The 12,517-nt window shown below is 40.5% G+C and overlaps 1 protein-coding gene across 2 annotated transcripts in view; it reads right to left on the reverse strand.

The window, feature by feature from the left end:
* LOC101801858 (ankyrin repeat and MYND domain-containing protein 1) overlaps positions 1 to 12,517 on the reverse strand; it is a 36,655-nt gene that overhangs the window by 13,051 nt on the left and 11,087 nt on the right. The window contains exons 7-13 of one of the 2 annotated variants that reach the window (XM_027444277.3): positions 12,075 to 12,246; positions 11,410 to 11,550; positions 9,006 to 9,176; positions 5,837 to 5,944; positions 3,464 to 3,595; positions 2,598 to 2,711; positions 855 to 1,020 (exon numbers count right to left, since the gene is read on the reverse strand). In XM_027444277.3, coding sequence (XP_027300078.1) covers positions 855 to 1,020; positions 2,598 to 2,711; positions 3,464 to 3,595; positions 5,837 to 5,944; positions 9,006 to 9,176; positions 11,410 to 11,550; positions 12,075 to 12,246 — 1,004 coding nt within the window. The other variant, XM_027444278.3, reaches the window with a different exon arrangement.

Here is a 12,517-nt window from a genome sequence, read left to right on the forward strand (position 1 = left end):
TCTGCAAACTTACTTAGGTACACTTGATCTCCTCATCCAGATCACTGAAGAAAAAGCTAAATAAAACAGGCTCCGATCATGAGCCCCAAAGAATACCACTGGTGACCAGCCACCAAGTGGATTGAACGCCACCCACAACAACCCTTTGGACCCCACCATCCAAACATTTTTTTTACCCAGTGAACATGACATCTGTCCAAACCATAAACCATGCCTCATCCACTAAGTGGGTCATCTTATCATTGAAGATCAGGTTAGGAATGTCAGAAGCCAACAAAAAAGAGCCAAAGTACTTTTGAAAGAAGAAACCACACAGATAATTTACCTTTACTTCCTGCTGGATGCCAAGCCACAGTATCTCAGGTTATTCTGAACTGCAAAGGTAACAATCTGATATTCTGAGGGCACTTCCCAAGTGTGATATATATACCTCAAAGTCTGGTATACCGAGATCAGGATTCCAAGCCTGGTTTCACCACATATTTGAGCACTACTGAGGAAGTCACTCAGATCATCTTAATGTATATATTCATTTTTGCCACTCTAGTAGAAGAGCATTAAATACAACCAAGGTCTTAGGAAAACAAGCTCCCTCAGTCACTCATTAACACATGGTAATAGATCTCGTATAGGAATTCACAAGGAAGAAGGAGCTAAGCTCATATTGAGATTTCCTTCACTGTGCCTTGTTTGTTCTTTTCAATGTTTGTAGAACCCTTAAACCTCCTTATCAAATATGTAAGGCAGTTTTAATTGTTATCTTTTCAGACAATACTGGAATTATAACAGTAAATTCCCCTTCACACCCGTTGATGCTACCCTTAATCTTGAAATACTCCTAGGCTTGAACTAACATTTCTTGGATCTTCTCAGCTCTTCTTGATCCCACTCCTTCTCTTTCAGGATGACACGCTCTCGGAGCTTTGCTGTAATGTGTTCCAGCAGTGCCTGGCGTGTTTGAAAAACTTCCTGCTCAGATGCTGACAGTATGTGGTATGGTGTGTTAGCAATTCTCCTATCCTGAAACATACTCCAAGTTAATTCACTAATGTATGGGAACACAAATCTAAATAACGTTTTTTTCAGAGTTAAAGCCAACCCATTCCAAAAGTGCAGTATCATCACTGATGGATCCTGGTTTGGAGCTCAGTCTGTGATATAGGCACAGGACATGCCCAGTTTAGAAGTTCTAGTTATTTCAATTATCAGTTTGGTGAGTGCTCAGTAAGTCAACTAAAACAGTTTTCAAATGTTTCCTTAAGGGGGAAGCTGCCCTCATCTTGCAGGGCTCCTCTCCCAGCACTTCTGGAAGCACTGAGAAGTTTCCTGGAAATGAAAGACATCTTGTCCACTATTATATTTCTGCATTTGCCATACTGCTTCACTGTAGTAAGTGACAACAAGAAGAAAAAGAAGAAACTAAGTCCAGAGCCAGAAAAAAAAATAAGGTACCTGGATTATGGTGACTGAGTTTGCTTATGATCACAGCTATAAACTGTTTACTTTCCTGTTTGAGGATCAGATTACAAGCAAAAGAATCAAAATTAAATTTCTACACAGCATACTGGTACAGGATGCAAAAAGCCTCATGTTAGCTCCAAGCAGGCTGCTCGGTGAACAATGTGCAGTGGTGGATCCCACAGTCACAGAGCTATATTAGCTAGCTTGGAGGCAGCTGCAATACTACAAGGTACGTACACACTCTCACTATTACTTTTGTTTTTCTCAGAACAAGTACCATCCCAGAGATAATCAATCTGTTTATCATGTAAGCTTTTTTTAAGAAGAAAGCTATAAAAAAATCTTTCATGATCCAAGGCATAATTGCTTCTAATCAGAGCTGTCAGAGAATCCCAGGCTTTTTAAAGGGTTGTTTTTTGAAATAAATAGGTTGAGAAAAAATAATAAGGCAGAAATTTATTAGTTATACTTCACAGTAAGATTAGTTAGTATTAGTTATATTACAGTAAGATTCCTTTTATAGTGAATTAATAAATGATTAAGGCTCACTCTAGTAATTCCCTTTATTTAGTAAATATATACATAAATTACTTTATATATAATATATAAAATTATACATATTTTAATGTATGTTTTATTCAAATACTCTTTTGTAAACACATTATTTTAAAGTTTGATTGGTATTGTCTTTTCATAGCTTATAACACACCTCAAATTATCATCATAATATATGCACACTATATATTATCATAGTATATAAAATAATCATATTTTTATATAATTATAATATATCATGTTTTCTCATGGTTTGATTGTAGCCTCGTGAACATGACATCTGTTTTTAATGGCTGGTTTTAGGATTAGAATTAACTTTTTTCAATTCAGTTATGAATGGAATCTTGCTATACCATTTGACAGCACAGATTATCTTCACAGGCTAACCTGCTAGAGGTATTCAGACTTTAAATGATTAAAGTTCAGAAGCAAATGAAAGGCATCTCATGACATATGTGGAGAGGAAGCAAATTTCCAGTGAGCATTTCTGAAGAAGATACCAGACAAATCGTAAGGACACAATGGACCCTATATATGAATGGATGCAAAGAACACAGTATTTTCCAATATTTAAGTCATACCTGATAATATTTGTAATAGGCAAAGTCGACAGCTGTTCCCACAGCTTTTTTCTGTCCTTCCTGAAGAGTAACTGGTGCAAGGATATCTGCACCAGCTTCAAGCAGCTTATCAACCTGAAGAAAACAAATCATCATACATCCAAGCATAAAGAAAAGCTTCCAACAAAAATATCACAGCTGAAAAGACAGGACTGAGTATCAGAGCTTGATCTCTATTTGTGAGACTATTTTGTGCATCAAACCATGCATTTCTTCTGCTCCTTTAAAGCTGTTGATGGATTGACAATCTAAATGTGTTTTATAAGTAAAGCCTTCTTTCAGGCAGTTGCTATTTGTTTCTGGGCATCTTAAAATCTTGCAGCAACAGATGAAGCAATCGCTTCTTCTGCCAGACCCCTCAACAGCAGGCTTTTTTACCTCCATTCTGAATAGAATCAGTTCTGTGCTCCCTGGGATGAGAAGACAAACTCCAGTTTTCACAAGGTCAAACACTGCCATTGACTTCAACAAAAAGTGCGCTTATTGCAAGTCATATTCACCAGTTTACAGTAAGGCAACATCTCTCTCTTCATGTGGATGCTTGGTGTGTTTATAAAAGCAGATAACAGTCAGATCTGATACAATCACCCCATTTACCTTTAATGTAGTTTTTGCTCTTCTAAACAAAGACGAAACATTTACTCAAACATGAAAATGAATTTCCATTCAAACCCCCTGTTCTACAGGACAGAAGAACAGCATTAGGAATAAACAAAAATGAATTGTTCTTCAAAGAAGCAGTTTATTCATTAAACAGTAAAGGAACACAAGGTAACTGATAAAAATCAGTGCTTTTTCTGAAATTAAAAAAAAAAAAGTGCACTCACCAAAGCAATCCTCTGTGCTGTTGTTCTCTGTTGTTCATACGTGGTACTGACAGCTGCACAGAGAGCATTTTTTACCACGCCACTTAATGTCAAATTAGGGTCAGCCCCATGCTTGAGGAGTTCAACCACTGCCTGTGAATGTGCATATGCAAATGTGAAAAATTAGTGGATCAAGAAGCCATTTTTGATAGTTTCGCAGCACAAAAGTGAGAACCTAGCCACATCAGTCCAGACCCTAAAGCTTTCCAGTATTTAACACAGCATGCTTGGAATATCTGCTAGTACATGTCACAGATTTGTGATGTACAGTCCACACTGGTGAGGCCACACATGGAGTACTATGCCCAGTTCTGGGTTTCCCAGTACAAGAGAGATCTGGCGCTACTAGAAAAAATCCAACAAAGGGCCACAAATATGAGAAAGGGTCTGAAGCACCTGCGGTAGAAGGAAAGGCTGAGTGAACCTGGTCACTTAGGCTTAGACTAGAGGAGACTCAAGGTGTACATAATAATAGATAATGTCTATTTATAGAAGACAGATCCAGGCTCTTTTCAGTGGTGCCCAGTGCCAGGACAAGAGGCAATGGGCACAAACTGGAACACAAGAGATTCTATCCAAACATCTGGGAACACTACTGTGCAGGTGACAGACACTGGCACAGATTGCTCAGAGAGGTTGTGGAGTTTCCCTCCTTGGAGATAATCAAAAGCCACCTGGGCAAGCAGCTGTGGGTTCTGTCTGAGCATGGGGTTGGACCAGATAACCTCCAGCAGTCACTTCCAACCTTAACTTTTCTCTCATTCTGTGATACAGGAGCATACAGAAGCATGATTGAAAATGTCATCATGAGATACTTACCAATAGTGAAAAAGACAGAAAAGCATAGCATTAAAAATTACCTGTTCTAACAAAGATATATATATTTTTAAACACTTTACCACAAAGATAAGGATTAGATAGGTTGGTCACTTATATTCTATTAATCATTACTTCATCACATTAGCTTCTGAGAAGGCAGGAGAACCAGTAGCATTTGTTGGCTATGGGACTATTTTAATGGGAAATCCTAAATTTCAATTATTGTGTTGCAAGAAAACACTTTTTTTTTTCCAGAAAAATACCAAAATGTCTTTGAAAATTATGAAGACAGTGTCAGGAGCTCCCAATTGAAAGATTTCAGACAATTTATTCTATGTTGTATGCAGTTGTAGCTATTTCTATTATATCTACTTCCATAGTCCACAATCTAACTCCATATTACGTTGCATTCAGTTTAATTTTTATAATGTATTGTTTTCCAGTGAAATTTGTATCATTAAAGAATAGTAAAAAAACACACAACAAATCTTTCCTATCATTTGTCTTGTGTATACTCTAAAATGTGATAGACTAAAAGGTAAAATGTTGGTTTCATCAAAAACATTGAAAAGGGTTTCCCCCTAGGTTTGCTTGTAGCTGTGTTTCCAAGATAATTCTTCTCTAGGTTATTAGTGTGCTTTTCTACTGGTGAAAGCAAGTAGAGAAGCAGAAATCATACCTCTACCCTGATCCTTGCAGCTGATTTCAACCACTAGGCTGCAGTCATGCTTGCTCCCTCAATGTCCTTCCCACAGCCTTGTGTGGTGACTGCACAGTAGCTGAGCTCAGTAGGGGTGTCTGGGTGCCACTCATTCTTTGCTTTATGTGTGTCCAGAAGCCCAGACACACAGAACTCTAATGCAATAGAGGCAGACATTGCTTGCAGACACGTCTGCTTCATTAGCCAATTTGCTTGTACGTCTTCTCTTGCACTATGCTGGCTGCTGTAGACCTGCTCTGAAGGGCCCAGTGTGGGCAAAAGGCAGTCAATTCCTTGCTCCAGGAAGACTGGTGCTAACTTCAGACATTGAATTCCACTGTGTGAACTACAGTCCTCATCTGTGGAGTGCTAAGCCTCATTACATCCCAAAACTTTTCTAAGTCTGCTGATCTATGAAAAAAACAATGATCAGACTTCTTAATAAAAATAACTAATTTTTGTCTTCTACACAGAAGAAAGTGTTCTGACATTTGGTTGGGTTGCTCTGGGCAGGGAGACAGCATGTCAGAAAATTGCATGTTCTTGTAATTCATCAAAGAGAATACACTTCTCCAGATGTCCAGGCCTTCTGAATCCTACCCAAATATTTCTGGCTACCTCATCCTATGGTCATTTAGGACTCCTCTATTTCAGCTCATAAAGCACCCATAGGTTTAAAAGTAAAGTAAAAACTTCATTTTCACTGGAAATTTATGATTGCAAGCACCATTCATTATGCAGTTTGGCTGTCATTAGAGAAGGCAGACAGAAATGAAGAAGTACGTCAAAAAATTAAGGAACTTAAAGATACTCACCAAGTCATTCCCACTGGCAATTGCTAAGGAAAGTGGTGAATGGCCACTCCACAATATGTTTGGATTTGCCTTATGCATTAAAAGGAGACGGATAACATCTCTGGCATGCTTTGTAGGCAGGTAAGGTGGAAAAAGGTAGAATTAGATCATAATAAAGTCAACTTTTTAATATTAAATAAACATCATAATAATAGTATAATTGATAAAATGAGCCGTATAAAACATTCAAATTTTTCACCTAAACAATGATGTTATAATAAAAATACACATCCATTTTCTTATGGCTGAGAGCCCAAGCACAGTGATGTTATACGTAAAACCTCTTTGCAATTAGGTTACCAAACCACATCATCTCCTGCTACAAGAGTGAAGGTATGTCTCTTGTCAAATACCATACTCCAAGTGTATGCATCCCAAATCTGCTAGAAAAATCTTACTATAATACGAAAACAAATGCACACAGGTTAGTGAATGCCAAAACTAAGACCATCTAACTTCAAATTGACCTTGTGGATGATAAAAGTTAATGGCCAAGTAAGACATGGAAACTCGACTAAAAGAGTTTCCCTTCTCAAATTGAAATCCAAATCTTAAGAAAAATTTTCCCCCCAAATGCTAATACATTTTTAATCTGTACAATATTTATAGTTCAGTAGGAGAAGAGTTTACTCCTTGAATTCTGTCAGCAATAACAGATGAGATGTCTTCACTACTACTACTAATCATGCCTGACCAATCTGGTGGCATTCTATGATGGAGTGACTGCACCAGCTGACAAGTGAACACTGACCGATGTCATCTACTTTGACTTCTGTAAGGCCTCTGACACAGTGCCACATGACATCCTGATCTCCAAATTGGAGAGAGATGGATTTGAAGCGTGGACCATTCAGTGGATAAGGAATTGGCTTGAAGGTCGCGCCCAGAGAGTGGTGGTCAAGGGCTCCATGTCCAGGTGGAGGCCAGTGGCAAGTGGTGTCCCTCAGGGGTCTGTCTTGGGAGCAGTACTCTTTAATACCTTTAACAATGACATTGACAGTGGCATTGAGTGCACCTTCAGCAAGTTTGCAGATGACACCAAGTGGTGCAGTTGATACCAAAGCATGAAGAGATGCTGTTCAAGGGGATCTGGACAGGCTGGAGGAGTGGGCCTATGTGAACTGAATGTGGTTCAACAAGTCCAAGCGCAAGGTGCTACGCCTGGGTCAGGACAATCCCAGACCAGAGTACAAACTGGGAGAAGAACTCATTGAGAGCAGCCTGTGGTGTAATTGCCTGAAGTAACTAGGAAAATAAAACTAACATGCACATTTTTAAGGAAAAGGTACAGCACTGAAGAGGCTTTCAGGGTAGGGCATAACTGCATTACCTGAGCATTCCCTAGGCTCCCAACCTTAGATGCTATCGCGCTGGGGAAACTTGGTGTGCTAGCCCTAAGGAACAGCACAGAGCGTAGAGTGGAGTGGAGACACCACGGCTAGGCTCTGTAATCAGGTGGGGCCTCGATTGTTCTTGTGCACAAAGCTGCACTTTTTGCCACCCTGAGCCAAAGACCTGTCATGCTTTGACAAATGCTGTACCCTAGTGTACTTTTTGCTCATTATAATATCATTATAATACCAAAACACACCTCCATCCCAAAAGCTACCTGCCTCCAAGGTGCGACCACCCCTCACTGAGCATGCGCCCTGAATTTCTTGGAGCCTATTACTTTAAACAGAGACGGGAAAACTTTACACCAATCATAACTAAGATATGCTTGACTAGAGCCACTCAAGCTCCACCTAAAAGATAGAAAATAATATAAATTGGCCCAAGAGAGAGGGGATGTTAGGGAAGATACCACCATCAGGGGAGATACCATCCCGAGGAAATACAACATGCTTAGGACCTCCTGACTCCTGGGATCAGTCGACGGGCTGAGCCTCTCTTCCCCCCCCATTGGGACGCCTTTGGGTGAGATCTGAATATTTGCTTATAAATCTCTATAGAGTCTTTGATCCTTTTAACGAGTTTTATTTCTAGGCTGCACACCTGTAACATCTATAACATCTGTAACACCTGTAACACCTGTGTATTTCATGCATACTAGCTTGCTTTTGCAGACAGTCACTATCGCTGGCAATCCAAAAGAACCTGATTATCTGTTGCTGTAATAAACCATACTTGATTGCATTGTGATAGCTCTCATTAAGTGCAACTAGGGTGAGGGTGGTTATCCGTGATAGTTCAGTGTTCTGAATCTAACCAGACCCCCAGACGGTTAACGCGTTTTTGGTGAATGTCTGAACGGACCCCCAGACCGTTAATGCGTTGATGGTGAATGTCTGATGGGACCCCCAGACGGTTAACGTGTTTTTGGTGAATGTCCGACTGGTTCAGTACTCTGAATCCGACCGGGCCCGTAACGGTTAATCAGCTACACCCCTTAACGCGACACAGCCCAGCAGAGAAAGACTTGGGCGTTCTAGTGAATGAAGCTTGACGTGAGCCAGCGGTGCATGCAGCTCAGAAGGCCAACTGCATCCTGGGCTGCATCAAAAGAGGAGTGGCCAGCAGGTCAAGGGAGGTGATTGTCCCCACTTGAAGTACTGTGCCCAGATTTGGTGCCCCCAGCATGAGAAGGATGTGGACCTGTTAAAGCAGGTCCAGAGGAGGGCCACAAAGATGATCAAGGGGCTGGAGCACCTCTCTAATGAAGAAAAGCTGAGAGAGCCGGGGATGTTCAACGTAAAGAGAAGGCTCCAGGATGACCTTATTGTAGCTTTTCAGTACTTAAAGGGGGCTTACAAAAAAGATAGAGAGCAACTTTTTGCTCAGTCAGATAATGATAGGACAAGGGGGAATGGTTTTATATTAAAAGAGGGGAGATTTAGATCAGAGGTTAGGAGGAATTTCTTCACTCAGAGGGTGGTGGGGCACTGGAACAGGTTGCCCAGAGAAGCTGTGGATGCCCCATCCCTGGAGGTGTTCAAGACCAGGTTGGTGGAGGCCCTGGGCAACCTGGTCTAGTGAAGAGTGTCCCTGCCCATAGCGGGGGGGGGGGGGGGGAATTAGGTGATTTTAAGGTCCTTTCCAACCCGAGCCATTCTGTAATAGTGAGTTTTCTCATTTGAGATTAGCTTAGAACTACTCTCTATGAGCAGAGCCTCAGATGCTATGCTCTTACCTCACTGTTATCCTCTCTTTCACATGCAATATGCAGTGCACTTCTTCCACCTTCTTCAGGAACAGGACCACTATTGGAAGAGAAGTATTGTTGTGGCGGTCCTGCTTCGTTTTTCAGTTGCAAAGTGACACCACCTGACAAGTTGGCTTCCTTGTCTTGAGGCTGATGAATCTAAGTGAAATTAGGTGCACATTTGTAACATATCTTAAAGACAAGTTAACAGAAAATAAACCTGCTTGGTCAATCATTGGTCTGGATGTAAAATCATGAATAAGACTTGTTCAGCCCCACAAAATCCACAGCTCCCCTTTTCCTACTTTCTTCCTGACATTCATGTTTCAACTGCCAGACTGCTTTAGGACTGCACGCTAAGAAGTTTAATAAAACCACTTGAGGAATCTAAGGAAAGAAAATTTTAGAGATATAAGTTAATAGCTTACTGGGCCAAATGATACAGTTTAGGAAGTGGGAGAGAAGAAGCAAGCACAAAGGGCTTTCCTTGAGTCAAACTCATTCACATGTCATTCACTTAAGGTCTATGAATACCAGCCAGTACCAGCCAGACCAATACAAAAGAATATATTTGAGAAAGTAAATCCTGCCTACACAATGTCTGGGAATTCTGCAATTGAATACTGTTTCTACTTAAGAACAAGCTACTGAAATACAAACTGAAAAAAAAAACTATCTAAATCCCTGTGCTGCAGACGTTCACCTTAGTCCTTGTCACAGTAAGAAAAAAATCTATCAGTCCAGTTATATAAGCCAACTCCTTTTTTTAAGTAACTGGGGCAAAATGGTATGCCAGGGACCTGGCCAACAACATCACAAGGCCACTCTAGTTATCTCTGAATTTTCATGGTGAGCTGGGAGGGTTACTAATGGCCAGCAAATAGAAAACATCACTCTTATGGGCAAGAATGAAGGGAACAATAGGCTGGTCAGCCTCACCTTAGCCTATAGGAAGCTGACAGAAAAATCTTTCTGAGAAACCACCTCCAAACATATTCAGGATAAAGTGACTGGGAGCAATCACCATGGATTTGCAGTGGGAAAACCATGCCTGACAGACATGATAGCATTTTATGACAAGATGAGCAGCTCAGTGAAAGATGGAAAAACAATGAATGTTATTTATCTTGATTACAGCAAGGCTTTCAATAATGTCTCACAGACAGTGAGGTGGATCATGGCTTGTGATCAGCAGCTGGAAGTCCAGCTGTGCTGTATCCTCGGGTGGTTACCAGGGCCAATACTATATAACATCTTCATTAATTACCTTGATGCTGGGACAATGTGCACACTCAACAAGTAAACAGACAATACAAAACTGGAAAGAGTGGTTGATACACCAGACAGTGCTGCTGCTACTCAGTGGGAACTGGAGAGGCTGAAGAATTGGGCAGAGAAGCATGCCAACAAATTCAGCAAAGGGAAATGCAAAGTCCTTTACCTAAAGAAGAATAACCCAAGGAACCAGTACATCATGAGGACCAAACAGATGGAAAAAAAAAATAAATAAACTTTCCAGAACAGGACCTGGAAGTCCTGGTAGAATGTAAACTGAACATGAGCCAACAATGTGCCCCTGCAGCATAGAAGATCAACAGCATCCCAGTGTGCACGAGGAAAAATGTTGTGACTGAACAGGTTGCCTAGAGAACTTGTTCTTGGAGATTCTCAAAAAACAATTGGACTAGATACTGAGCAACCTGCTACAATTGATCCTGCTTTGAGCAGGGATATTGTACTGCACAATCTTCAGAGGTTCCTTCCAACCTTTCAACTGTTCTAGTAAGATAATTCCATCATCACAGGACTTCAAGAAATTTCTCAGGTAATAAATGCCAGAAAAAACATATTTTGCTGGTTATAGCTCCAGCAGCAGTAGAGAGTTATCATCACAAATGACAACTCTAACTAAAAAGTTCTATACTACAAAAAAAGCATATTGCTGAGCTGGCTTTCTGCAATTCTGGAAGCATAGTGAATGCTCCAGGAACCCAACAGAGGCAGCCTAGATTCAAGGAAATGAGACATAGACAGACAGACAGACAGCAATAGCTCAGCTCCATGGAGATGAAACAAGCAGGTCTCATCATACGTTTTTGTTGTCATTATGTCTTCAGACACTTCTACTAGAGCACAAAAGAGATTTGTGATTTCTTTTTGGTATAAGACATGACAGCAAAATACTCTAGTGCATCAAAACAGAAGAATGCATTTACTGCAACCCAATACTATTGACCTCAAATGGATTTTTCTTATTTTTTAAAGGTTATTCCAATAGACTGCAAAGATTTCACTGTGAAATCAAGCAGGCAGAAAGTTCAAATCCCTGCTTAGGTCCTGTGCAGTCTGAATATCAACAGCTGAAAGAAGATGAGATCAGAAAGCAACTCACCTTGTCTGGACCATAAACCTCGTTTCCATCTTCTGCCCTTGCGTCAAGATCTAGGACAGAATTTAGGAGGTATTGCATTATCTGGACTCCTTCCTCCCCAGGAATTGAGGCAGCTATGTGGAGAGGAGTTAAACCGCCTAACTGAAAACACAAAAACAGCATTAAGATGTAAAGCATAAAGCATAAGCTTAAAGCATTATGTTTATCACAAACAGAAATTAAGCACCACCAAATATTATTTTTTTTCTGATGAATAAAATAAGTTCACTCTTCCTATGTGTTGCGTCTCACTAACAGTTACCATAAACCTAGAATCTAGCGCTACAGAACTATGGAACACTAGAGGTCCCAGACACTCAGCTTGGATGTAGATGATAACAGCTTTACCAACTTGAGGAACAGTTCCACAAGCATTCCCCAGCCACTCACAAGCTTGGCATCCAAGGAAATGTATTGAGAAAAAAAAAAAAGAAAAAAAAAAAAACAACTCTGAGAATAAGAAACGTTGAGTTCTTCCTACTAAAAAAATATTTGAGATAAACAGTTTAAAGAGCTTTCTCTCCATTCTAAAGCTGATTCTAAGACTGAAGGTATTTTACCGTAGGGCACTAAAGCTGCAGCATGCATCTAGAACACCCCCAATATGAATTATAATCCAGTAAAACCTTGGATGGAAGCTGCACATCAGTCCTGGCTCCCCTTTCTACAAGGAGTTTCACTGCCTCTGCATCTGCAGCTTTAACAGCAAAGAACAGAATGTGTGGTGGAACCCAGGCTACATTGGGATCTGCACCTCGGCGAAGCAGAAGTTGGATTGTCTCCCATCTCTTCTGTTGCCTAGAATTGACATGAAAAATACCAGAATAACTTATTAGCAACTTTCAAGAAAAATGTCAAAACTACTGGACTAAGATGACCCCCAGGTAATAGAAATGAAAGCTGTCACTTTGCAGAGGCAGGACATGGCACTGTTTAGGGAAGCATCACAACTGTCCTACACCACTCAGGCAATGGTATTATGACCTGAAGAGGGAACAAACCTACCAGTGTATCTCAGCCCTCTAAGCTAAAGGGGCAGCATGCAAAAGCAGTCCCTGTGGTCATAAAA

Source organism: Anas platyrhynchos, chromosome 25, assembly GCF_047663525.1.
Source record: "Anas platyrhynchos isolate ZD024472 breed Pekin duck chromosome 25, IASCAAS_PekinDuck_T2T, whole genome shotgun sequence".
NCBI classification, from domain to species: Eukaryota; Metazoa; Chordata; class Aves; order Anseriformes; family Anatidae; genus Anas; species Anas platyrhynchos.